General features: G+C 37.8%; 1 protein-coding gene across 3 annotated transcripts in view; it reads right to left on the minus strand.

The window, feature by feature from the left end:
- The window catches only part of UNC13B (unc-13 homolog B), a 202,903-nt gene that overhangs the window by 126,729 nt on the left and 48,258 nt on the right, over window positions 1-27,916 (minus strand). For all 3 annotated transcript variants that reach the window (XM_070480297.1, XM_070480296.1, XM_070480295.1), the window contains exons 4-7: window positions 26,035-26,152; window positions 24,851-24,974; window positions 19,718-19,791; window positions 6,645-6,702 (exon numbers count right to left, since the gene is read on the minus strand). In XM_070480297.1, the coding sequence (XP_070336398.1) occupies window positions 6,645-6,702; window positions 19,718-19,791; window positions 24,851-24,974; window positions 26,035-26,152 (374 nt within the window). The remainder of the gene's footprint in view (window positions 1-6,644; window positions 6,703-19,717; window positions 19,792-24,850; window positions 24,975-26,034; window positions 26,153-27,916) is intronic.

Here is a 27,916-nt window from a genome sequence, read left to right on the forward strand (position 1 = left end):
TTAATATATATATATATATTTTTTTCCATTTATTTTTATTAGTTGGAGGCTAATTACTTTACATCATTGCAGTGGTTTTTGTCATACATTGAAATGAATTAGCCATGGATTTACATGTATTCCCCATCCCGGTCCCCCCTCCCACCTCCCTCTCCACCCGATCCCTCTGGGTCTTCCCAGTGCACCAGGCCCGAGCACTTGTCTCATGCACCCAACCTGGGCTGGTGATCTGTTTCACTCTAGATAATATACATGTTTCAATGCTGTTCTCTTGAAACATCCCACCCTCGCCTTCTCCCAGAGTCCACAAGTCTGATCTATACATCTGAGTCTCTTTTTCTGTTTTGCATATAGGGTTATCGCTACCATCTTTCTAAATTCCATATATATGTGTTAGTATACTGTAATGGTCTTTATCTTTCTGGCTTACTTCGCTCTGTATAATGGGCTCCAGTTTCATCCATCTCATTAGAACTGATTCAAATGAATTCTTTTTAATGGCTGAGTAATATTCCATGGTGTATATGTACCACAGCTTCCTCATCCATTCGTCTGCGGATGGGCATCTAGGTTGCTTCCATCTCCTGGCTATTATAAACAGTGCTGCGATGAACATTGGGGTGCATGTGTCTCTTTCAGATCTGGTTTCCTTGGTGTGTATGCCCAGAAGTGGGATTGCTGGGTCATATGGCAGTTCTTTTCCAGCTTTTTAAGAAATCTCCACACTGTTTTCCATAGTGGCTGTACTAATTTGCATTCCCACCAACAGTGTAAGAGGGTTCCCTTTTCTCCACACCCTCTCCAGCATTTATTGCTTGTAGACTTTTGGATAGCAGCCATCCTGACTGGCGTATAATGGTACCTCATTGTGGTTTTGATTTGCATTTCTCTGATAATGAGTGATGTTGAGCATCTTTTCATGTGTTTGTTAGCCATCTGTATGTCTTCCTTGGAGAAATGTCTGTTTAGTTCTTTGGCCCATTTTTTGATTGGGTCATTTACTTTTCTGGAGTTGAGCTGGAGGAGTTGCTTGTATATTTTTGAGATTAATCCTTTGTCTGTTGCTTCGTTTGCTATTATTTTCTCCCAATCTGAGGGCTGTCTTTTCACCTTGCTTATAGTTTCCTTTGTTGTGCAAAAGCTTTTAAGTTTCATTAGGTCCCATTTGTTTACTTTTGCTTTTATTTCTGAAATTCTGGGATGTGGGTCATAGAGGATCCTGCTGTGATTTATGTCGGAGAGTGTTTTGCCTATGTTCTCCTCTAGGAGTTTGATAGTTTCTGGTCTTACATTTAGATCTTTAATCCATTTTGAGTTTATTTTTGTGTATGGTGTTAGAAAGTGTTCTAGTTTCATTCTTTTACAGGTGGTTGACCAGTTTTCCCAGCACCACTTGTTAAAGAGGTTGTCTTTTTTCCATTGTATATCCTTGCCTCCTTTGTCGAAGATAAGGTGACCATAGGTTCGTGGATTTATCTCTGGGCTTTCTATTCTGTTCCATTGATCTATATTTCTGTCTTTGTGCCAGTACCATACTGTCTTGATGACTGTGGCTTTGTAGTAGAGTCTGAAGTCAGGCAGATTGATTCCTCCAGTTCCATTCTTCTTTCTCAGGATTACTTTGGCTATTCGAGGTTTTTTGTATTTCCATACAAATTGTGAAATTATTTGTTCTAGTTCTGTGAAAAATATCGTTGGTAGTTTGATAGGGATTGCATTGAATCTATAGATTGCTTTGGGTAGTATAGCCATTTTGACAATATTGATTCTTCCAATCCATGAACACGGTATATTTCTCCATCTGTTTGTGTCCTCTTTGATTTCTTTCATCAGTGTTTTATAGTTTTCTATGTATAGGTCTTTTGTTTCTTTAGGTAGATATACTCCTAAGTATTTTATTCTTTTTGTTGCAATGGTGAATGGTATTGTTTCCTTAATTTCTCTTTCTGTTTTCTCATTGTTAGTGTATAGGAATGCAAGAGATTTCTGTGTGTTAATTTTATATCCTGCAACTTTACTGTATTCATTGATTAGCTCTAGTAATTTTCTGGTAGAGTCTTTAGGGTTTTCTATGTAGAGGATCATGTCATCTGCAAACAGAGAGAGTTTCACTTCTTCTTTACCTATCTGGATTCCTTTTACTTCTTTTTCTGCCCTGATTGCTGTGGCCAAAACTTCCAAAACTATGTTGAATAGTAGTGGTGAGAGTGGGCACCCTTGTCTTGTTCCTGATTTCAGGGGAAATGCTTTCAATTTTTCACCATTGAGGGTGATGCTTGCTGTGGGTTTGTCATATATAGCTTTTATTATGTTGAGGTATGTTCCTTCTATTCCTGCTTTCTGGAGAGTTTTAATCATAAATGAATGTTGAATTTTGTCAAAGGCTTTTTCTGCATCTATTGAGATAATCATATGGTTTTTATCTTTCAATTTGTTAATGTGGTGTATTACATTGATTGATTTGCGGATATTAAAGAATCCTTGCATTCCTGGGATAAAGCCCACTTGGTCATGATGTATGATTTCTTTAATATGTTGTTGGATTCTGTTTGCTAGAATTTTGTTAAGGATTTTTGCATCTATGTTCATCAGTGATATTGGCCTGTAGTTTTCTTTTTTTGTGGCATCTTTGTCTGGTTTTGGAATTAGGGTGATGGTGGCCTCATAGAATGAGTTTGGAAGTTTACCTTCTTCTGCAATTTTCTGGAATAGTTTGAGTAAGATAGGTATTAGCTCTTCTCTAAATTTTTGGTAGAATTCAGCTGTGAAGCCATCTGGTCCTGGGCTTTTGTTTGCTGGAAGATTTCTGATTACAGTTTCGATTTCCTTGCTTGTGATGGGTTTGTTAAGATCTTCTATTTCTTCCTGGTTCAGTTTTGGAAAGTTATACTTCTCTAAGAACTTGTCCATTTCTTCCAAGTTGTCCATTTTATTGGCATAGAGCTGCTGGTAGTAGTCTCTTATGATCCTTTGTATTTCAGTGCTGTCTGTTGTGATCTCTCCATTTTCGTTTCTAATTTTGTTAATTTGGTTCTTCTCCCTTTGTTTCTTAATGAGTCTTGCTAATGGTTTGTCAATTTTGTTTATTTTTTCAAAAAACCAGCTTTTAGCTTTGTTAATTTTTGCTATGATCTCTTTAGTTTCTTTTGTATTTATTTCTGCCTTAATTTTTAAGATTTCTTTCCTTCTACTAGCCCTGGGGTTCTTCATTTCTTCCTCCTCTAGTTGCTTTAGGTGTAGAGTTAGGTTATTTATTTGACTTTTTTCTTGTTTCTTGAGATAGGCCTGTAATGCTATGAATCTTCCCCTTAGCACTGCTTTTACAGTGTCCCATAGGTTTTGGGTTGTTGTGTTTTCATTTTCATTCATTTCTATGCATATTTTGATTTCTTTTTTTATTTCTTCTATGATTTGTTGGTTATTCAGAAGCGTGTTGTTTAGCCTCCATATGTTTGAATTTTTAATAATTTTTTTCCTGTAATTGAGATCTAATCTTACTGCACTGTGGTCAGAAAAGATGACTGGAATGATTTCAATCTTTTTGAATTTACCAAGACTAGATTTATGGCCCAGGATGTGATCTATTCTGGAGAAGGTTCCGTGTGCACTTGAGAAAAAGGTGAAGTTGATTGTTTTGGGGTGAAACGTCCTATAGATGTCAATTAGGTCTAGCTGGTCCATTGTGTCCGTTAAAGTTTGTGTTTCCTTGTTCATCTTCTGTTTAGTTGATCTATCCATAGTTGTGAGTGGGGTATTAAAGTCTCCTACTATTATTGTGTCACTATTAATTTCCTCTTTCATACTCGTTAGCGTTTGGCTATTTAAATATTTTGAAATGAACATCTTTCTATACAAATCCTTGTCAGTTTCTTGATTATTTAGGACAAATTTCCAGAAATTCAACCGCTGAGTCAAAGGTTACGGATTTTTAAAACCTCTTGGTACATATTATCAAATGGCTTCCCACAAACCTATACTAGTATATACTGCCATCTGCAGTAGATGTTATAATTAGAATAAAAATATTTTTCTAACTGAAAAAAAGCCAGTGTCATAAATGACTAAAAAGGCAAGTTTTTTATTAAAGGAGATTAAAGATTCAGGACAACTGAATAAAAATGTGCAATTCTTGATTAAACTATACGCTGGTGCAAGGTAGGCCTATGAAAACACTTGGGGGACAATTGGGGAATTCTTAATATTAACTATATATTATATATAATTAATATATACAATCAATGTTAAATCTTTTGATTCCAATAATGGTATTTTGGTTATGCAAAGTGTTCTCTTAGGAGACACATGCTGATGTGTCATAAAGTCTGATATTTATATTCAAACGATTCAGAAAACACACATGTATATTTTTATGTATGTGCATACACAGACAGAAATGGGAAACATCAGTAGGGAGGAAGAGAAGCAAATTTGGCAAAATGTTGATCACTGAATCTAGTAAAGATAAATAGGTATTCAACGTACTGTTCTCTCAACTTTCCTATAAGTTTAAAATTTTTCCAAAAAAAATATATTAGAGAGTAGTCAAAAGACAGGGATAGGTTATGCATATAAAACAAATTGGGCTTCCCTGGTGGCTCAGATGGTAAAGAATCCACCTGCAACACAGGAGACCTGGGTTCAATCCTTAGGTTGGAAAGATCCCCTGGAGAAGGGAAGAGATACCCACTCCGGTATTGTGGCCTGGAGAATTCCATGGACAGAGGAGCCTAGCAGCCTACAGTCCATGGGGTCACAAAGAGTCGGACACCACTGAGCAACTTTTCACTTCACTTCACATAAAACAAATTAGCTGGGAAACATATTAAAAAGGTAAGAGAATTCATAAATGCTGATTATTTATATCCTCTTATTTCCTCCTGCCCTCTAAGCATTTGCTCTTTAATCATGTGAACTGCATTTCATCAAATGGAACCAAGAAGGAATGGAAGAGAAAGCTCAATTATTCCGTGTCACTTGCATTAGCCATCTTGGAAAAAGACTTAAAAAGATTAAAAACTCAAAATTATCTCATTACAATGAATTTTGGAAATGACTTAGAGATTTTAATTCACAACTTGGTGTTCAATTCAGATTCTTCTTGTCTTCCATGACTCTAAATGCTTGATAAATACTACTTCCCAAATGGGAAAAATGAAAGTAACAAATCATATGTGAAATAGGTGTTATTTAAGTAAAGAAAAAGTACTGACCTCTGCCAGTAGTCTCACTCTTGTCAGGAAAGTAAGTAGCCAATAGAATAGAAGACAACCAATAGATTTATAAACCATGGATAGAGGTTCTCCTTCTCAAAAACAGTATGAAGTAGTATAACATGGTGGTTCAATGCTACAGAGTCAGACTGTTTGTATCTGAGTATTTACATCATCACTTACTAGCTATTTGACCTTTGGCAAATAACTCAATCTCAGTTTCCTCACCTTAAAAATGAGGAAAACAGTAAAATCTGTCTTAGGGCTGCTGTGAAGATTAAAAAAGTTACTACATTTTAGCTCTTATAGCAGCATCTGGCAGACTGTAAAACCTCAAAATATGTCAGCGGCTATGGGTCTTATTATTAGCAGCATTACTACAATAACGACTACCACTGTTCCCAGGACGATCAACCTGCCGTTGATAAGAGTTTGGCACTGATTCAGAAGCACCACAGCAACATGAAAGAAACAACACAGCACGGCCACCCCCACAGGCTGAAAAAGTGAAAGGGAACTGATTTCCGGTCAGACCTCTGGTGTCTCTTCAAGCCATTCTGAGAGAAACTGAAAAGATACCAATACACCAACAATGCACAGCTCATTTCAAAAAGCAATCTGTGTGGTCTGGATAAGTTAACCTCAAAGGAAATAACAAATTCTCTCCCTCAGTTAATCATTTATCAAACTTTACCGAGGCTTACTGAGTTCCTCCCAGGTGTCACTAGTGCGTAAAGAACCTGCCTACCAATGTAGGAAATACAAGAGACCCAGGTTCGATCCCGGGTAGGGAAGAATCCCCTGGAGGAGGAAATGGCAACCCACTCCAGTATTCTTGCCTAGAGAATTCCATGGACAGAGGAGTCTGGTGGGCTATAGTCCATGGGGTCACAAAGAATCAGACACAACTGAAGTGATTTAGCCCACACACACATATTATATTATCAGGTGTTGAGCCAGATGCTAGGAATACAAATTTTGGCCTTTAAAAATGTTGCATTCTTGTCAAATAAATATATATAGATTATAACACATGATGATATATACAGGACACAGGGAGCGCAGGGAAGACCTAAACTAGACTGGGGAGAAGAAGGGAACCGCGCGAAGAGTGTCCAGAGGCGGAAACTCTTAAAGGGCAATAATAGATAAATGGGGACAGAACGGGAAAAATCACTCCTCTAGGGGTAAAAGCTGGTAAATAGAGGGAAAAGAAGCCCCACTGCCCTACCTACAGCCACACAAAACCAAAAGAGCTCTTCTTAAAGCTAACGGGGAGATAGCCATTGGGAGGATGAGCCTGAATAAGGTGTATTTCTGGAATATCTTCTGTTTATACATCTCTCCAACCTCCCAACTCAAAATAAGCCACATTTGGAGAAGTGACGGAAAGCTGTGATTAAGAAGAGATTCAGAGACAAGTTTCTCACTTACAGCACTGGGCAGCAGCAGCAGGCAATCGCTTCCTCTGGCTTTCTTCTTGACTAGAATACTAGGGGGAGAAAGGAGAAAAACCAGACAAAACATAGTAAGAGGCCCAAGTAAAGAGCAAGGGGGAAAGAAAACAAACAAAATATAGCTACCTATAAAAAGCTTTAGCGTTTGACTGGAGTCAGATTTCTTATCAAACAGAAACAGATCATCCTGCTGTTGACTTTCCTCTGTGATCCTGACATACAGGCCGGACTATCAGATATGGCACTGGCCCAGTGTGACACGCTAAACCAGGAGAGCAGAAAGTTGGCTCTGATCAAGGTCAGCTGGGCACCATTCTAGCTCTGCCAGGCAGTGGTGGAAGGCTTTAGTCTTAGAAGATTTAGAGGACTTAGAAAACTCAGATAATGTATAGATTTCCCCATCTGGGTGATGGAACTGAAAACCTCTCTGAGACTTGAGTTTTCTCCACTGTTAAAAAGAAAAAAAAAAGTGGTTCTTCCCTCACAAGATGCCGTGGGAAGTGAAATCACTTACGTAAGCATGCCATACAACATCTGGTATTTACTAGTCTCCTTCCCAGTTATACTCCAACCTCCCCAACACAACTCACCACTACCACCACAAAAAACAGACCACTGAAGCCGTAGAAAGAAAGTTTCGTAAAAGGAAGCCAAGTTAAGTTCATGTACTGAAGATGGGCAAGATTTAGAGAGGCAAAGCAAAAAAGCATAAACAAATTAACACAGGTACAGAGAGTCTGGCAGGCAACATGTGTTTGGTTCAGAGCCCACTGGAAGACCAGAGAAATGTGAGTCCACACGGTTCAGAAACTCATAAAGGTAAGCTGGAAACGTGAGTCTTCATCCTGACTCTGCCATTTATTAATAGACTGCAGATTCTGGGCAAGACAGAGCTTCTCGAACACTGAAAGTGTCATCCATTCAACAGATATTTCTTGAGTGTCTATTATGTGTAAGGCCTTGTTCCAGGCACTGGGGGAACAGAAATCACGGTAAGGAGTTCAGACGTTACTCTAGTCTGTTGAGAAGCTGTGTGAAGTTTTAAACACCAGAGATAAGACTTGATTACGCTTTAAAGTTCTGCTGTGTGAGAAGAACTGTAGGGAAATACAGGGGAAATAAGACTAGTTATTGGAATTATTCAGATGAAAGTTGATTAGTGGTTTACACATGAATGTTAGTGGTGAAGGGCATTTCAAGCGGTTGGATACAAAATACAAAACACTTTTAGTATATAAACATGCTCTTCTATATAAAGTACTTTACAAGCAACAAACTACAATACGAATACCAGAGGCAGACAATGCTACTACCACCTCCATTAAAGTAAGGAGCAGAAGTCAAGCACAGCTTAAACAATATAATAGTATTAGTAAAACTGTCAATCTAAAAAAGTTCAAAACTTCCCTTTAGGAAGTTGGCCCCTAGCCAAGCAACCCACTCCACAAGTAACAAAGGGACTTGATTATAATAACTATATAAATAATGATGATTTTTATAGATAGTACACAGGCATAATAGTGAGGAAATCATAAAACTTTAAGCATTAAACTAGAAGATTCAGACTTAATAGATGAAGCAGATATTTCCAGAAGACATGTTTAATGAATCTCTTTAAGTTCCAAGCAGAAAGCTAAAGACCACCTACAATCTAATTAATAATATTAAGAGATCTAAGGAAAAAAAATCCATAATATTTATCTACAGAAAATATAAGTATTATAAGTAAGGAAAATTACAGGCCAATCTCATTTATGGAAATGAATGCAAAAATCCTACATTATCAAACAAAATCCTATGATAGTCATTATATATGTTAATATTTCCATGTGACTATGTATGTATATGTATGCATATGTAAGAATGTTGACATATAAATAATGTATCATGACCAAAAGGACTTTAAAGGATAGTTCAATATCACATAAAGAGATTAAAGGAGAAAAACTATATGATCTAACAATGCAGAAAAAATCTTGATAAAACCCCTTACTTTTTCATGATAAAATACCTTAGAAAATAAGATTTTCCTTAATCTGATAAAGGGTATCCATCAAAATCTATAGCAAGTATCATACTTCAAGACTCATGAAGTATTCTCTTTACAGTCAGGAAAAAGACAAGGTTTCCCCACTTTCTCTATTAAAAATTACACAGGATATTTTACACAATGACATTTTAAAAATAAGAGGTCATCAAAAACAAGGAATGTCTGAAAAAATATTGCAGCCAAGAGTAGGCTAAGGAGACGTGACACTTAACTGTAACACAGTGTCTGTATGGAGTAAGGGTACTGAAAACCACATGAGAGAAAAATCTTAAAAATATTTTTAAAACCTAAGGATTTTTAGTTAATAAAATAAATATAAATATAAAATATTAACTTTTAGTTAATAATAAACATATCAATAAGGGCCCATTAACAAAGCTAGTGGAGGTGATGGAATTCCAGTTGAGCTATTTCAAATACTGAAAGATGATGTTGTAAAAGTGCTACACTCAATATGTCAGCAAATTTGGAAAACTCAGCAGTGGCCACAGGACTGGACAAGGTCAGTTTTCATTCCAATCCCTAAGAAAGACAAAGCCAAAGAATACTCAAACTACTGCACAACTGCACTCATTTCACACGCTAACAAAGTAATGCTCAAAATTCTCCAAGCCAGGCTTCAGCAATACGTGAACCGTGAACTTCCAGATGTTCAAGCTGGTTTTAGAAAAGGCAGAGGAACCAGAGATCAAATTGCCAACATCCGCTGGATCATTGAAAAAGCTAGAGTTCCAGAAAAACATCTATTTCTGCTTTATTGACCATGCAAAAGCCTTTGACTGTGTGGATCACAATAAACTGTGGAAAATTCTTCAAGAGATGGGAATACCAGACCACCTGACCTGCCTCTTGAGAAATCTATATGCAGGTCAGGAAGCAACAGTTAGAACTGGACATGGAACAACAGACTGGTTGCAAATAGGAAAAGAAGTACGCCAAGGCTGTATATTGTCACCCTGCTTATTTAACTTATATGCAGAGTACATCATGAGAAATGCTGGGCTGGAGGAAGCACAAGCTGGAATCAAGATGGCCAGGAGAAATATCAATAACCTCAGATATGCAGATGACACCACCCTTATGGCAGAAAGTGAAGAAGAACTAAAGAGCCTCTTGATGAAGGTGAAAGAGGAGAGTGAAAAAGTTGGCTTAAAGCTCAACATTCAGAAAACTAAGATCATGGCATCTGGTCCCATCACTTCACGGGAAGTAGATGGGGAAACAGTGGAAACAGTGTCAGACTTTATTTTTGTGGGCTCCAAAATCACTGCAGATGGTGACTGCTGCCATGAAATTAAAAGACGCTTACTCCTTGGAAGGAAAGTTATAACCAACCTAGACAGCATATTAAAAAGCAGAGACATTACTTTGTCCACAAAGGTCCGTCTAGTCAAGGCTATGGTCTTTCTAGTGGTCATGTATGGATGTGAGAGTTGGACTATAAAGAAAGCTTAGTGCCAAAGAATTGATGCTTTTGAACTGTGGTGTTGGAGAAGACTCTTGAGAATGCCTTGGACTGCAAGGAGATCCAACCTGTCCATCCTAAAGGAGATCAGTCCTGAGTGTTCACTGGAAGGACTGATGTTGAAGCTGAAACTCCAATACTTTGGCCACCTGATGTGAAGAGCTGACTCATCTGAAAAGATCCTGATGCTGGGAAAGATTGAAGGAGGGACAAGAAGGGGACGACAGAGGATAAGATGGTTGGATGGCACCACCAACTCGATGGAGATGAGTTTGGGTGAACTCCGGGAGTTGGTGATGGACAGGGAAGCCTGGAGTGCTGCAGTCCATGGGGCTGCAAAGAGTCGGACATGACTGAGTGGCTGAACTGAACTGAATTGAATTGTAATAAATGTACCATACTAATGTAAGATGTTACTAACAAGGAAAACTAGAGGGAGGGGGAGGATAAGAGGTGATATGGAAACCCCTTCTACCAAGTGCTTAATATCTTTGTAAACATACAACTGCTGTAAAAAATAAATTCTGTTAATAAAAACAAATGTGCAAAAAATTTCACTTAAAAAATAAGACATAATGATGAGAAAGGAAAAAACTTACTAATCAAAAATACAAAAACTAAAACACCCAAAGGAATTTCTAAATTAGTAGAATTACAAGTTGGTAAATAAGATGAATGCTAAAAAAAAAAAAAAGATTGAACAGCATAGCCTTATATAGATAGCGATAAACTACTAGAAAATGTAATTTTAAAATATACCATTCACAATTACTAGGAATAAACTTAACAAAAGAAGCATAAAACTGCATGGAGGGGCTTCCCTGGTGACTCTGGTGGTCTCTGTGATAAAGAATCTGTCTGACAATGCAGGATAATGCAGGAGACACCGATCTGGGAAGATCCCACAGCCACAGAGGAACTAAGCCCGAGCACCCCAACTAGTGAGTCTGTGCTCAAGAGCCCAGGAGCTGCAACTTCTGAGCCCATTCACCTACAGCCTGTGCTCCACAAGAGAAGCACTGCAAGAAGAAGCCCACACACCACAACTAGAGAGTAGCCCCTTCTAAGCAATGAAGACCCAGAACAGACAAAAATTAATAAATAAATAACTTAAAAGAACCCTGTATGTAGAAAATGGGTTTTTCTCCTACAGCATTTCTGATCTTCTGAAGTTTAACTATATTTATTACACTTCCTGCTTATTGTCTGTCTCCTCCTAGTTGATCCAACAGGACATTGGTCTTTGTTTTAACTGACAAATGTCACCAATAAACAGACAAATGTGACTTCCGGTTCAAGATGGCAGAGTAGAAAGATGTGTGCTCATCTCCTCCTGCAAGAGCACCAAAATCACAACTAGCTGTTGAACAACCATCGAAAGGAGGACACTGGAACCTACCAGAAAGAGAGCCCACATTCAAAGACAAAGAAGAAAGTGCAGCAAGACAGAAGGAGGGGCACAATCATGATAAAATCAAATCCCACACCCATTGGGTGAGTGACCCACAAGCTGGAGAACAATAATACCAAAGAAGTTCTCCCACTGTTGTGAAGGTTCGGAACCCCATATCAGGCTCCTCTGCCTGGGGACCCAACAAAGGGACTGGGAATCCCCAGGGACTCTGACCTTGAAGGCCAGTGGGATTTGATTATAAGACTTCCACAGGACTGGGGAAACAGAAGCTCCAGTCTTGAAAGGCACAGACAAAACCTTAGCACCAAGACTCAGAGGAAAGGAGCAGTGACTCCATAGGAAACTGAATCAAAGCTATCTGCTAGTGTTGGAGGGTCTCCTGTGGAGGAGTGGGTTGGCAGGGGCTCACCAAGGGATGGGGTAACTGGCAGCAGCTGTTACCTCTTTGGCATAAACTCTCTTGGAGGTCACCATTAACCCAACCAGAGTCCATAGACACGAGTGTGTGTGTGTTAGTTGCTCCATCGTGCCCGACTCTTTGCAACCCCAAGGACTGCAGCCCACCAGGCTCCTCTGTCCATGGGATTTTCCAGGCAAGGATACTGGAGTGGGTTACCATTTCCTTCTCCAGCAGACATTCCTGACCCAGGGATCATACCCGGGTCTCCTGCACTGCAGACAGACTCATTACCATCTGAGCTATGAGGGAAACCCATAGACATGAGGGCTGAGGCCAAAAAATTAATAGGGAAGAAGAGCAACCCCACCCATCAGCAGATAATTGGATTAAAGCTTTACAGAGTAAGGCCCTGCCCACCAGAGCAAGACCCAGTTTTTCCCACCACCAGTCTCTCCCATCAAGAAGCTTACAGATTAGCTTCCTCCATCAGAGGGCAGGCAGAAGGAAGAAGAACCACAATTCAACAGTGGCTAAAACCAAAACCATACCACAGAAAGTTAATCAGCATGAAAAAGCAGAAAGTTACGTCCCAGATGAAAGGACAAGATAAAACACCAGAAAAACAACTAAATGAAATGGAGATTGGCAACCTTCCAAAAAAAGAATTCAGAATAATGATAGTGAGTATGATTCAGGATCTTGGAAAAAGAATAGAGGCAAAGATTGAGAAGATGCAAGAAATGTTTACCAAAGACTTAGAAGAACTAAAGAATAAACAAGCAGAGATAAATAATACATTAGAAGGAATCCATAGCAGAATAACTGAGGCAGAAGCACGGACAAATGATCTGGAGGACAAAATGGAAATCACTGCCACAGAACAGAATATAGAAAAAAGAATGAAAAGAAGTGAAGACAGACTAGGAGACCTCTGGGACAACGTTTAATGCACCAATATTCACATTATAGATGTCCCAGAAGAAGAGAGAGAAAGGACCTGAGAAAATATTTGAAGAGAGATAATAGCTGAAAACTTCCCTAACATGGGAAAGGAAATAATCAACAAAGTCCAGGAAGCACAGACAGTCCCAGTCAGGATAAACCCAATGAGAAGCACACCGAGACACGCAGTAATCAAACTGACAACAGTTAAAGACAGAGATAAAATACTAAAAACAACAAGGGAAAAACAACAAATAACAAGGGAATTCTCATCAGGCTATCAGGTGATTTCTCAACAGAAACTCTACAAGCCAGAAGGGAATGGCATGATATATTTAGTGATGAAAAGGAAGAAAATACAACCAAGAACACTCGACCCAGCGAGACTCTCATTCAGATTTGATGGGGAAATCAAAAGCTTTCCAGACAAGCAAGTTAACAGAATTCAGCACCACCAAACCAGCTTTACAACAAATGCTTTCTCTAGTCAGAAAACAAGAGAAGGAAAAGCCTTACAGAAAATAAATCTAAAAACATTTTTTTTTAAATTAAGAAAACCGTAATAGGATCATACACACCAATAATTACCTTAAATGTAAATGGATTAAATACACCAACCAAAAGACACAGACTGGTTAAGCAGAAGAAAACATGTACATGTATGCACTTCCACTTACCACATCACTCTGCTTGACCCCCCCAAATTGTATGTAATTATCCTATATTGTTAGGTTAATCATGTTTCCATTATGGCTTGCAACTGTAATTATCTTTTATTTTTTGTCTGGCTATTGATTGTTAAAACAGATAAATATCTTGTGCTATTGTGATCATGTAACTCTCACCCACTTAATACTATTGTACCATGACTGGTCAACAGAAAAATTAACGAACTCTATGTCACCAAAATAACTGCTTAACAGAAAAATCTGTAATCACTTCTTAAATTTCATATGCATATCAGAATTAACTTAGAATTTTCTGAAAAATACAAATGTCTAGGTACTGCTTTTTTTTTTTTGTCAGAGCTCCAGATATGTTTCTAATGAGCAGCCATGTTTAAAAGCAATGGACTTAATGAGGATCTTTTACTTTTATCTAGTTTGTTTCACAATTTCTATTTCATATTCAGTGCTCCCATTTCATTTAGTTTATATTCTCCAATTTCTCCATCTCCACTTTTTTTTTTATGTTCTTTCTCAAGCCTTTATCAAGCATAGTAGAAAAGCTTTTGTATACATATATATAATATCTGTAATATATATATTTTAGAAAACATTAATTTTTGCCTAAGTAAAAAATGTATGACATTTTGATTCCACTTGTAGAAACAGAATGCTAGATTTATAATTTAAAAAATAAACATGCAACAAGCAACAAAAGTTTACTGTATAGCACAGGAACTATAATCAATATCTTATCATAACTTATAATGGAAAATAATTTCAAAAATATGTGTATATGTATTACTGAATCACACACACAAAAAAAGAATTCTACTTTTGAAATTTTGTAATGTCTATCTTTTTGCCAGTTTTTCTAAACGTCCTATGGACATCTAATAACAACGTATGATATACAAAATTTTAAATCTATTTTTGTAGGATATGGTTAATATAAATTAATTAAATATAAATCTATTATATTTAAATTATTAATGGCATCATTCAAGATGCTCCTGTTCTTATTTTTTCTGCACTTGATAAAATATTCTAGAGAAATGTAAATATGTCTTATGATTATATAGTTTTTCTTTTCTATTTCTTCTGATTTTTGCTTTATGTATGTTTCTTTGTTGTTAAGGTGTATAATGGTTTATGATGTCTATCTTCTTTGTGAATTGTACCTTTTATCATTAAAAATATTCACTTTTGTTCTATTTAAAATAGATAAATATATTTTTTTAAAAAGTCAAGACAGAGAAATGCAAATTTAAATGATAAAGCTCTAAATCCATTAGGTTAGCAAAAATTTAAAATCTGACAATAACAAGTGTTAGTAAAAATATAGAGAAGCAGGAAAACTAGAATATAAATTGGCACAATTACTTTAGAAAACAATTTAGCAACATCTAGTGATGTTGCATAGAGCACATGCCACGACAGAGCTATTCCATTTCCAGGCATATACCCAGAGAGTCTCCCACACAAGCACAGGGAAACAGGCTCAGAGATGTTTACTGAAGCATGCATTTATAACAGTGCAAACCTAATTTTCCGTGAGTAGAAACAGTAACAAACAGTGACACATTTAAGCTCAAGTGGTAGGTCCCAAGGTCGGTCTTGACCAAGAGGCTGCTGTGTATGGGAACTGTTGCACACCAGAGGGGGAAAATATAAGATTTGACATTGTGTCTTTAAAACGATTTTGCAGTGAGTTTGACCAAATTTTGATAATCACTGAATCTTGGGGATAAGTGTACAGGTTTCATTTTACTAGTCCTTCAACTTTTATATTTTTGTTTAAAACTTTTTCATGATATAGAAAAAAGAAACCAAGAAGATTCCACTAATCAAAGATGAGACAAGTTTAGTATCAAAAAGAGCAAAGACTGCAATGGGTTGAAACACAAATATATAAAAATTCATAAATTGATAATTATATGTCATTAGAAAAAAAAACAATGCACAGGTCATCTTGAGAAGCTGCTTATGCAACAGCTCATTAATTTGAAAACTGCTAAAGGGAATGTTTTTCTTATACAGACTTTATTTCAAGTGAACCAAATAGCAGGTGAGAGAAAGTTCTGTTTTATAGACAAATCATAGTGAGTAAATGTTGAAGAGGTGATATAATTAGAAAAATATCACTGTGCAACCCTAATAAAATAATCATTATTACTTGTTGCTAAAACCATTAGGTAAATGGCTGGGGGGGTCACTTTATAACAGATGAAACAGACTGATACCAAGTTGAATCCACTGTTTAATTCTACCATCACTAAAACTGAGTCAAGACACAATCTGCCTTCAAAACAAACCAAAAAACAACATCAATCTAAATCTCCATCTAATCCTCAAACTACTAGATATAGTTTTTCAGTTTAAAAAAAATAAGACGGATAGAGAAACATGGTAAATAAGACCTCGGGGACATAATCAGCCAAATCCAGAATGTGTGGAATTCTATAAAACAAACGAGAGAAGAGGAAACCAATTCTAGAATAAAAATGGTTTAAGAAACATAGTAACCAAATACATACAATTTGCCTGGATCCTGAATTGAATATACCTACTGTGAAAAGACATCTTTGAGACACTAATGGAAAACTGAACTCAGACTAGTAAGAAATTATGGTTAAATTCAATGTGTTAAAGGCACTGCAATTATTTTTTAAGGCATTATCTGTTAAAGATATATACTTCAGAGAAGATGATGTCTGGGATTTATTTTAAAATACTCCAGCAAAAGAGGGAAGTTATTTCTATATATTTTTCATGTTCAAGACTTTTGATAATTTTAAAAAAAGCCTTTAAATAAACTAATAATCACAATGAGACACCACTTTTAACCACTAGAAGGGCTATTTGAAAAGACAGATAAATGTTGGCAAAGATATGAAGAAATTAGACTCCTTATAAAGTACTGGTGGGAATGTAAACTGGTATAGCTACTTTGTAAAACAATCTGGATGTTTCTAAAACTGTTAACTATAAGTGAACAGAGTACTGTTAAATGCCACAAGATAGAAGAAACTTTGAAAATACGTCAAGTAAAGGAAGACCGTCACAAAGGATCATATATCGTATAATTCCATTTATATGAATATCTATTATAAGCCAATGTACACAGACAGAAAATAGATTAGTGGTTACCTAGGTCTGAGAAGGATACTCCCAGGATTAGAGTATAATAGCTAAGGGCACAGGACTTCTTACAGGGCAATGAAAATGCTCTAAAATTGTGATAAATGTACAACGCTGAACATACTAAAAGCTACTAAATGTGTGAACTATATGCTATGTGAATTGTATTTCAATAAAACTTGAAAAAAAACAGGGAGGCCTAGGAACGGACAAAGAAAATAAACTTAGTGAGCGCCATATACTAGAATAGAAACAGAAAGCAAAAAACTCAAGAGTTGAAACTATAGACCAAGAACCATCATTTTTAGAACTTGGAAAATTCTACAAAATTGTGTATCCTACATTGTAGGTTTTTTTTTTTAATTATTTTAACCCGTTCATCTGATTCTACATAAAGTAAAGCTTGTAAAATAAAAAATACAATGCATCTCTTTACTAGGAAAACAAAGATCAAAGTTTGGAAAGCTGTATACCACTCCACAGGCAGGGTTTGGGAAAACAGAAATACAAAGGGTAAGGTGGATATAAAGACAGAGTGGATTTTGGCATTTACCAAGGCAGACTGAAGCTTTTGATGAAGAAAAGTTAGGGTGCTGGCTTGGATATGAGAAAGGTTATGCAGCTTTAATAACAGAAAGCCTACTAAAGGTTTAGATAAGGTAAGGAAAAACCCTGAAAAGAGTAGTTCATCCTTGGGCCACTTCTTCATCTTTGAGTCAACTCATTGTGGGTTGAATTGTGTCCTTCAAAAAGGTATGTTGTGGGGACGTCTGTGGTGGTCCAGTAGCTAAGACTCCACACTCCCAATGCAGAGGCCCTGAGTTCGAGCCCTGGTCAGGGAACTAGATCCCACATGCAGCAACTAAGACTTGACACAATCAAATAAATATTTTTAAAAAAGAAAAAAAGATATGTTGTGAACTCCTAAGTCTCAGTACTTATGAATGCGACCTTATTTGGAAATAGACTCCCTGCAGATGTAATCGAGTTAATCCAATGTCTGGTATGCCCAGAAAATGAAGGGAAATTTGAATACAGACAGAAAAAGAGAGAACATTTTGTGAGGACAGGCAGACAACACAGGAAGGCATGTGACAATGGAGACAGAGACTGAAATAATGTGTCTGACAAGCAGAGGAACAGCAAAGGCTGCTGGGAAGCACCAGAAACTAGAAGAGAAGCATGGAGCAGCTTCTTCCCAAAGCCTCCAGAAGACATTGATCCCACCAAAAGTGATGTCAGAATTTCAGACTCCAGAACTGTGTGAGAGAATATATTTCTGTCATTGTAAGTCACCCAGTTATGTGCTACTTTGTTTTGGCAGCCCTGGGAAACCAACATACTCATCAAATCACTCTTGGTGATATTTCACACTGTCAAGAATTTCTGCCTTAAAACTCTTTTTCTTTGTTCTGAAAACCTTTTTCTGGTTCTCCGGAGGAAGGCATGGCATCTCATTCCGGTACTCTTGCCTGGAAAATCCCATGGACAGAGGAGACTGGTGGGCTGTGGTCTATAGGGTCGCAAAGAGTCAGACAACTGAAGTGACTTAGCATGCCCTCTCTTTTAGGCAGCTCTTCCTCAGACTTCTTTGTTTCTCAAGATTCTATCTTTGATGTTTCCCAAAGTTTTGTCTCTATTCTTCAATACTCGTTCTACCTACTTTACCTGAGTGTGTGCTTCTATTCTTATGACTTCAATTGCTATAAATACGTTGATAAATCCAAACTCTATGCCTGACCTCATCCAACCCTGAGCTTCAGATTCTGTCAGGAGGTTGCTTACCAGTCATTTCCACAAAAATATACCCTCGCACTCCAAATTCTAAAGGAAATCAACCCTGAATATTCATTGGAAGGACTGATGCTGAAGCTGAAGCACCAATACTTTGGCCACCTAATGTGAAGAACTGACTCATTGGAAAAGACCCTGAGGCTGGGAAAGATTGAAGGCAGGAGGAGAAGTGGGCAACAGAGGATGAAATAGTTGCATGGCATCACCAACTCAATGGACATAAGTTTGAGCAAGCTCTGGGAGATGCTGAAGGACAGGGAAGCCTGGCATGCTATAGTGCATGGGGTTGCAGAGTCAGACTCGACTTAGAGACTCAACAACAACTCCAAATTCTACCTCTGTCTAATCAGACAAATGCTCTAACAGCCCAGCATGTCCTAAGTAAAAAACTTACCTTTTCCCTCTGCTACCACCAACAAAACATTCCCCATTCCTAATGGCCCAGATTGAGCTGACTGTGTTCTATTCTGTGCACCAACCTCAGCTCTGGAAATAAGTTAGGACAGCAGAACTAAGCAATGTGGTAGTCTAAACAACAGCACATAAACAAGGATACATATCCAAAAATCTGGAAATGAACAGGAAAAAAGCCTTCTGCCCATCTCTGTTCCAAGAGGACAGATTCCCTAGTATAAGCTTGCTCCCCAACAGTCTAGAGTCACACTAGTACCAATTCAGCCACTTCTGGGGGACAATTGGAAGAAAAGAAAAAAATGGATAGATCTTTCCAATAACAGGCAATATTCTAGCTACCTTTTTTTCTTTAATACAGTTTAAATTCTTTCATTCTTCAGCATGTTCCCAAGTCACTCCCTTAAAGTGTCCTACACAGACACTCTTCACATTGTAAGTTTCCCTGGTCGCTCAGCTGGTAAAGAGCCTACAATGCAGGAGACCCCAGTTCAATTCCTGGGTTGGGAAGATCCCCTGAAGAAGGGAAAGGCTACCCACTCCAGTATTCTGGGGCTTCCCTGGTGGCTCAGCTGGTAAAGAATCTGCCTGCAATGCAGGAGACCCTGGTTCGATTGCTGGGTCGGGAAGATCCGCTGGAGAAGGGATAGGCTACCCACTCCGGTATTCTGGCCTGGAGAATTCTGTGGACTATAGAGTCCATGGGGTCACAAAGAGTTGGACACAACTGAACAATTTCTGCTTTCACATTGTAAAAATAGTTCCTACCTCATTGTCAGGTCCCAAGGCATTGATTTGCTCCAATTTGTAGGTCCAATATCTAGCTTCCTCTTCTGGGATATCTATCACAAAAAAAGAAGAAGCCATATTACCAGGGTAATAATTTAATCATAGGTAGATAATACTTTATTAAATGATCCTAGTTAGAAGAGTGGTAGTGACAGACTAATTTTACATGTTCTTGCCATGAACATTATCTTGAATATTCACAAAAACTAAAATAATATATCATTATTCCCATCGGATCAGAAGACTTAAAATCATGAATATGTCAGTAAGTCCCAGAGCAATTATAGATTCAACACAGTCGCTATTAAAAATCCCCGTTTTTTTGCAGAAATATAAATGTTCATAGCAACATTATTCACAATAGTGAAAATGTGGAAGCAACCCTAGTATCCATCAATGAATGACTAGATAAACAAAATGTGATATACACATACTAGGAAATATTATTCAGTCTTTAAAAGGAAGGAAATTCTGATACATGCTACAACATAGGTGAACCTTGAGGATACTAGGCTAAGTGAAATAAACCAGTCACACACAAAAAAGCCAAAAGCTGTATGATTCCACCATTAGAAGGTACTCAGGGTAGTCAAAATCAGAGACAGAAAGAAGAATGGCAGTTGCCAGGGGCTAGGGGCAGAGGAGACTGGGGAGTTACCATTTGATGGGTAGGGAGCTTCAGTTTCGCAAGATGAAATGAGCTATGGATATGAATAGTGGTGACAGCTGCACAGCGCTATGAATGTATTCACACCGCGGAACTGTATATTTTAAATGGCTGAGGTACTTGATTTTATGTTACGTGTATTCTACCACAACAAAAAAAAAAGCAAAGAAAAATGATATACATAGCCTTTTTCTATATATTTAAGATTGAATGTAACAACTTCTAAAAAAATGAAACATCTTTTAAAAACGTCAAATATCCATATATTCAGCACAAAAGAGAACCCAGTCTGAGACAAAACGTGGATCAGGTCAGCTCTGGTGACATTTAAACAGGTAGACTTTCCAGCAGTCCACAAGAAGGAATCAAACACAGCCCTTTCTCCTTTGTCCTTCCTAGGCAAAATTTCACCTCCTTCCCCTCAGACTGCTTACTCTGCAGCACTTGGTGAGACTATTCAAAGTCTGACAATAAAACCTTGGAGTAATTCACTAACTTGTTCAGCACTCCCCACCCATAAAGTGGTGTGCTCTGCATGTGTTGCGAGGAAGAGAGGCGGGAGGCAGAGCGGCTGCGCTGCAGTCTGAACGTTCTGATAGAGCAATTCACCAAGATACACACACGGCTAAGGACAACACAGCAAAGGACAGTGGATGCGTTAGAACATGTGCTATTTGTGTTTTCAAAAGGAGATGGGATTTAAATATGCTTATAGATTCAAAGACGGACCCTGGAAAGACCCACAAGTATTAACTGTGGTAGCCTATAACAAAGAAAGACAACTGATTTGTGAGGGAGACCTAATTTTTGCTGGGTAGTTTTTAAACCATGGTGCATCTATTACTACCTCACTGCTAAAAATAGTTTTAAGAAGTAAAAACATAGAGCTACAAGGATGGTTATTGCAGTACTATTTAATAACACAAACTTAGAACAATCAAAGTACCCAAGAAGAGGAGTGGTTAAATATATATTAGTTTAAATTAAAAGCCCAGGCTCTGGAGCCAAATCATCTCAAAGTTAACTTTACCACTTACTACCCAAATGATCTCAGGCAAAAGATTTAAATACTTTGTGCCTCTGTTTCCTCGTCTTTAAAATGGAACTAATATTTGGGTCTACCTCAAAGGACTAAAGTGAAGATTAAATGAGATAACATATGTAAATACTTAGGATATACCCACTGGCACACAGTTACTGATCAACAAATGCTATTTTTACTATTACTGTGCATTCATATACTAAAAGCAAATGAACCACTGAAACACATTTTATACAACATTAATATTATAATTATGTAATTAGTAAATAAAACAGCTCAAAATAATATACAGTGCCATTTTATAGGAAAAACTGTAGACATATATTGAAAAAAATATGTAAAAAAAAAATCTAGTAAATGAGATTGTAAAAAATCTTTGTCTTTTTGTACACCTGTATTTTCTGAACTTACAACATGATTTTAAAAATTAAAAGTTAGCATTTTTAAAAGATGATGGTATAAAATTTAATAGAATATTTCATAGGTTTCTGAATTATCCAAAGGAAAATTCCTTTGCTGAAATATGGCATGCTACAAGCCAAAATCTTCCTTAAGAAGGACCCTTTAAGTTTTTAAAAACTATATCCCAAACATGGTTATCACAGAGACAAAACCTTATTAGCACACTTACATTAACCCACAAAGACACTTTTTACCTTAATGTTTACTCAAAAAAATGTATTAGGCACCTATTATGTGCCAAGCAAATACTATAAATACCAAAATAAACTTTCCAAGTGCTCTCATGAAACAAAGTCTAGAAAGAAATGTATATTTCTCCCTATGACACAATATAATGATGCAGTTTTGAAAGAGGAGTGCTTGCTTAAAATGTAATGAGAAGTGGACTGACCGATTTCTAGCATGACAGTGTGAGGAGCTCCACAGATCTATTTCCTAGAGAAACTGAACTTTTAAAAAATACCATTTAAAGTCTCTAGAAGTAGAAGGTAGTAAGAAGAGGTGGCAAGAATACACAGAAGAACTACACAAAAAGATCTTAATGACCCAGATAACCACGATGGTGTGATCACTCATCTAGAACAGACATCCTGAAGTGTGAAGTCAACTGGGCCTTAGGTAGCATCATTAGAAACAAAGCTAGTGGAGGTGATGGAATTCCAGCTGAGCTATTTCAAATCCTAAAAGACGATGCTGTGAAAGTGCTGCACTCAATATGCCAGCAAATTTGGAAAACACAGAGTGGCCACAGGACTGGAAAAGGTCAGTTTTCATTCCAATCCCAAAGAAAGGCAATGCCAAAGAATGCTCAAACTACCACACAATTGCACTCATCTCACATGCTAGTAAAGTAATGCTCAAAATTCTCAAAGATAGGCTTCACAGTATGTGAACTGAGAACTTTCATTATCTTCAAGCTGGATTTAGAAAAGGCAGAGGAACTAGAGATCAAATTGAGAACATCTGGTGAATCACAGAAAAAGCAAGAGAATTCCAGAAACACATCTGCTTCATTGACTACACCAAAGCCTTTGACTGTGTGGATCACAACAAACTGGAAAATTCTTGAAGAGATGGGAATACTTTACTTGCTTCCTGAGAAATCTGTATGTAGATCAAGAAGCAACAGTTAGAACTAGACATGGAATAATGGACTGGTTCCAAATTGGGAAAGGAGTACGTCATTGTCACCCTGCTTATTTAACTTATATGCAGAGTACATCACGCGAAATGTGGAGGTGGATAAAGCACAAGCTGCAATCAATTGCAGGGAGAAATACCAATAACCTCAGATATGCAGATGATACCACCCTTATGGCAGAAAGTGAAGAGGAACTAAAGAGCCTCTTGATGAAAGTGAAAGAGGAGAGTGACAAAGTTGGAGGACAGGGAGGCCTGGCATGCTGCAGTCCATGGGATCGCAAAGAGGCAGACACGACTGAGCAACTGAACTGAACTGAACTGAAAGTCTCTAGAAATGGTCCTAAGAGCGTACAGAAGAAGAAGAAACACATATTCAAGAAAATCAACTACAACTTTAAGTGCTGTATTTGAACGAAGATCCTTCCCCACCCACCCTGCTCCCAATTCAAGAAGACAAACTCCATTCCAGACTGGTACAGCTAAGAACACAGCACTAAGAATACAAGCAACTCAGCCATAAGCAAGAACTCCAGCTGTTTTTCTCTTCACCTGAAACTAGGCCTACAGATACGCAAGAAAGTCTGTCTTCCTTTCTGTTTTTTGTAAAGTAATAGTTGTTCTGAGTTTGTTATTTCTGAGCTTACTGGAAAATCATGCCATTTTTGCTCAAATCACCATAAGGTACAAGATAAAAACAGACTGATATCTGCAACAAGAGTATACATGAATATCAGTAAACAGTCAAAATTAAAACTGAAAAAAGTAATTAAACAAGATACCAATGTTTAAAAATCGGGAAATTACAAAATGTTGGCAAAGATGTACAGAAAAAAGACACTTGAGACATAGTTGGTAGGAATATAAACTGGCACAACCCTTTTTTTTTTAACACAAGCAACTTGGCAGTACTATGAAAAGTAACAATGAATATATCTTTTTCCCTATTCCTTAAATTCTACTTTAAGGAATTTATCTTAGACTCATAAATGGGTACAGATGAAGCTGTTCATTATAGCAGCATATATACTAAAAAAAAAAAACTGGAAACAACCTACCTGTCAATCAATAAACGATTGCAAAAGAAAAAGGACTGCTTAATTTATGATATAAAGAAACTATTGAGATCAGCAAGGTAGATAAGTATAACATGAAGTGATGTCCAAGATAATATGTTTTATACAACACTATCACCATACATACTACATAAAGTATGACCAAAATTTGTCAAAATAAATTTCTAGAGAAGAAATTTCATGTGCCTAAACCAAGACACACGAAACTCAACAGTTTATTTCTGGGGAATGCAAAAAAGGTCATAGGAAGCAGGAAGAGAGACTTAACCTTCTATCCATATACATTCCCATACTATCTAAATTTTTTCAATGAGTACATATTTTTGTATGATTTTTTAAACTACTATTCTATTAGTGCTACTTTAATGTTTAAATTGACAAATCATAGGGTATATATTAACTTCAAGACAATAAATGTGAAAATATTATCTAAAGAATAAGTCATTGATATTCTGTAACAAGTATTTCATAAGTCATCATAAGGAATGGTTAATAAGAAACTAAATGACTTGAAAAGAATGCTTTTAGTGTGGACTCTTTAACGAGCACCATTCTAGACTTTACTTTGCACACACCCTAGCTTGGCGTTACAGGGAAGAGAACAGAAAACAGGATGCCCTGAAGGGAGAACAGCTGACAAAAGACACAGTAATAAAACAACTAGAAACAACTTCAAACCGTATTAAATGTAAAAAGTGTTAAATGGTTTTTTAAATCAGACTCACCAAAAGGCAACTCAAATCTTGTATCAAGTAAAATTTTATGGGGAGTTGGGTTTTTAGTTCCACAGATTTCATCATCTTTCATTAATGTCTCTGCCTCCAACGTGGACCATTCCCCAGGCCCTTCCTAGAAAACAGAGATCTAAGATTAAACTTCACTCTTTCAGGACTGCCCCTCGGTTAAAAGCCCATGTGCTTTTCTCTCATTTTCCCTGTCAGAGAGCTTCTGAGGGCCACTCATATCCTAACGAGGCAAACACACCGAGTCACCACCGCCTCCGCTGTGGGAGGCTTCTGTCCTCCCCCTCCGGGGAAAGGCAGTTTTCACTGTGCTCAGCTTTCTGCCAGCCCACCGACGATAGAACTTCCAGAGCACTAAACTCAAAAACAAGGCATCCCCATGGATCAATACTTAATTTGTATGATTCTAAATGATTATGTCACTTAATACATCACTACTTCTAATCACTAAAGAGCTAGTAACATTGCTAGTTAAGCTGACCTGAACTGGGGCCATAGTGAAAACATTCAGACAGTGACATAGGAAATGATGCTGAATTACATTCTCATCTGGTAAAGTGCGATGGAAATTCAGTGTTGAAAACACTATGAAGTCAAGTGTGAATACCAACTGCCAAACCTGTAGTTCCTTAAACTTTGTTAGGGCTGTAAGTAGAAGAAGGAAGACTGAAATCAGGTCCCTAGGATCGGTGATTCAAAGAGCTGGCTGACAAAGTTTGAGGGGACTCTTCTCAGAACAGTGTCTTAGAGGAAATTCAGAAGCCACAGCTTTCCTAGACTGGCCAATCTCTCTCGCGCTCTCTCTCTCACACACACACATTCTCTCTCTCTCTCCTTATCCCCGTCCCTCACGCTCCCCTCCTTCACCCAGCCGATCCCACACACACCCCCATGCCATGCAGAGTATACAGGGGGCGAACTCCCTGACAAGGCTAGAAAGGTGCTCCGGCAGCCCTGAGTTCAGTCACAGGGCAGAGGGAAGGCCAGACTTAAATGAAACCTCCTGACCCTCTGGGTGACATTAGGAATAAGCAGGCATCATGTCCTCTGGTTAGAAACAGGACAGAAAAATCTGAAATATACAGATGAACATTAGCTGAATGCAGCTAGGGTGAGGAGAAGCAAGGGCTAGAGCCATACCTCCAAAGCGAAACGCACAGACTGACCTCATCCGACTGACGAATCGTCTTCAGCGCAATCCACACAGTCCCCACCATGGTGTCCCAGATCAGTCCTTTGTTCCATACTTCCACACTTAGACCCAGGTCCAGGCGACTAATCTCACTAAGGAAAGAAGAAAGCCCTTTTTTAGAAAACCAGGTAATAAAATAGAAACAGCGATATCTGTTTTGCTAACCCTCATCAGGATCCTGTCATCAGGAAAAAATCAAAATGTCCAAGATGCTTCAACCACTCTCTATGTTCCTAGAGACATACGTAGGTATGCACAGAAAGTTTCCTCTGTCAATCTGTCCCTTCTCCCTTGGAGCTACAATCATGGGCAGACTGACACAGTTTCACAAGAAGAATAAGAGCATTACAGCCAGCAGTGTCTGCATACAGTCTCTAAACTTAAGCAATAATTTCACATGTTTTATTATAATACTAGCACTGCCCCCAAGATATACCTCTGGACAAAATGTGGTCCATTGGAGAAGGGAATGGCAAACCATTCAGTATTCTTGCCTTGAGAACCCCATGAACAGTATGAAAAGGCAAAAAGATAGGACACTGAAAGATGAACTCCCCAGGTTGGTAGGTGCCCAATATGCTACTGGAGATCAGTGGAGAAATAACTCCAGAAAGAATGAAGAGATGGAGCCAAAGCAAAAACAACACACAGTTGTGGATGTGCCTGGTGACAGAAGCAAAGCCCGATGCTGTGAAGAGCAAAATTGCATAGCAACCTGGAATGTTAGATCCATGAATCAAGGCAAACTGGAAGCAGTCAAACAGGAAGTGGCAAGAGTGAACATCGACATTTTAGGAATCAGCAAACTAAAATGGACTGGAATGGGTGAATTTAACTCATGATCTTCATATCCACTACTGTGGGCAAGAATCCCTTAGAAGAAATGGAGTAGCCACCATAGTCAACAAAAGAGTCCAAAATGCAGCACTTGGATGTAATCTCAAAAACAACAGAATGTTCTCTATCCATTTCCAAGGAAAACCATTCAGTATCACAGTAATCCAAGTCTATGCCCCAACCAGTAATTCTGAAGAAGATGAAGTTCAATGGTTCTATGAAGACCTACAAGACCTTCTAGAACTGACACCCAAAAAAGATGTCCTTTTCATTATAGGGGACTGGAATGCAAAAGTAGGAAGTCAAGAAACACCTAGAATAACGGGCAAATTTAGTCTTGGAGTACAGAATGAAGCAGGGCAAAGGCTAACAGAGTTTTGCCAAGAGTATGCACTGGTCACAGCAAACACCCTCTTTCAACAACACAAGAGAAGACTCTACACATGGACATCACCGGACGGTTAACACCGAAATCAGATTGATTATATTCTTTGCAGCCAAAGATGGAGAAGCTCTATACAGTCAGCAAAAACAAGACCAGGAGCTGACTGTGGCTCAGATCATGAACTTCTTATTGCCAAATTCAGACTTAAATTGAAGAAAGTAGGGAAAACCACTAGACCATTCAGGTATGACCTAAATCAAATCCCTTATGATTATATAGTGGAATTTATATATAGATTCAAGGGATTAGAACTGATAGACAAAGTGCCTGAAGAACTATGGATGGAGGTTCGTGACACTGTACAAGAGACAGGGATCAAGACCATCCCCAAGAAAAAGAAACGCAAAAAAAAAAAAAAAAAAAAAGGCTGTCTGAGGAGGCCCTACAAATAGCTGTGAAAAGAAGAGAAGCAAAAAGAAGAAAGCGAAAAGCAAATACCCATTTGAATGCAGAATTCGAAAGAATATCAAGGAGAGATAAGAAAGCCTTCCTCAGTGATCAATGCAATGATATAGAGGAAAACAACAGAATGGAAAAGATTAGAGATCTCCTCAAGAAAATTAGAGATACCAAC

The sequence above is a fragment of the Odocoileus virginianus genome, chromosome 18 (genome assembly GCF_023699985.2).
Source record: "Odocoileus virginianus isolate 20LAN1187 ecotype Illinois chromosome 18, Ovbor_1.2, whole genome shotgun sequence".
NCBI lineage: Eukaryota > Metazoa > Chordata > Mammalia > Artiodactyla > Cervidae > Odocoileus > Odocoileus virginianus.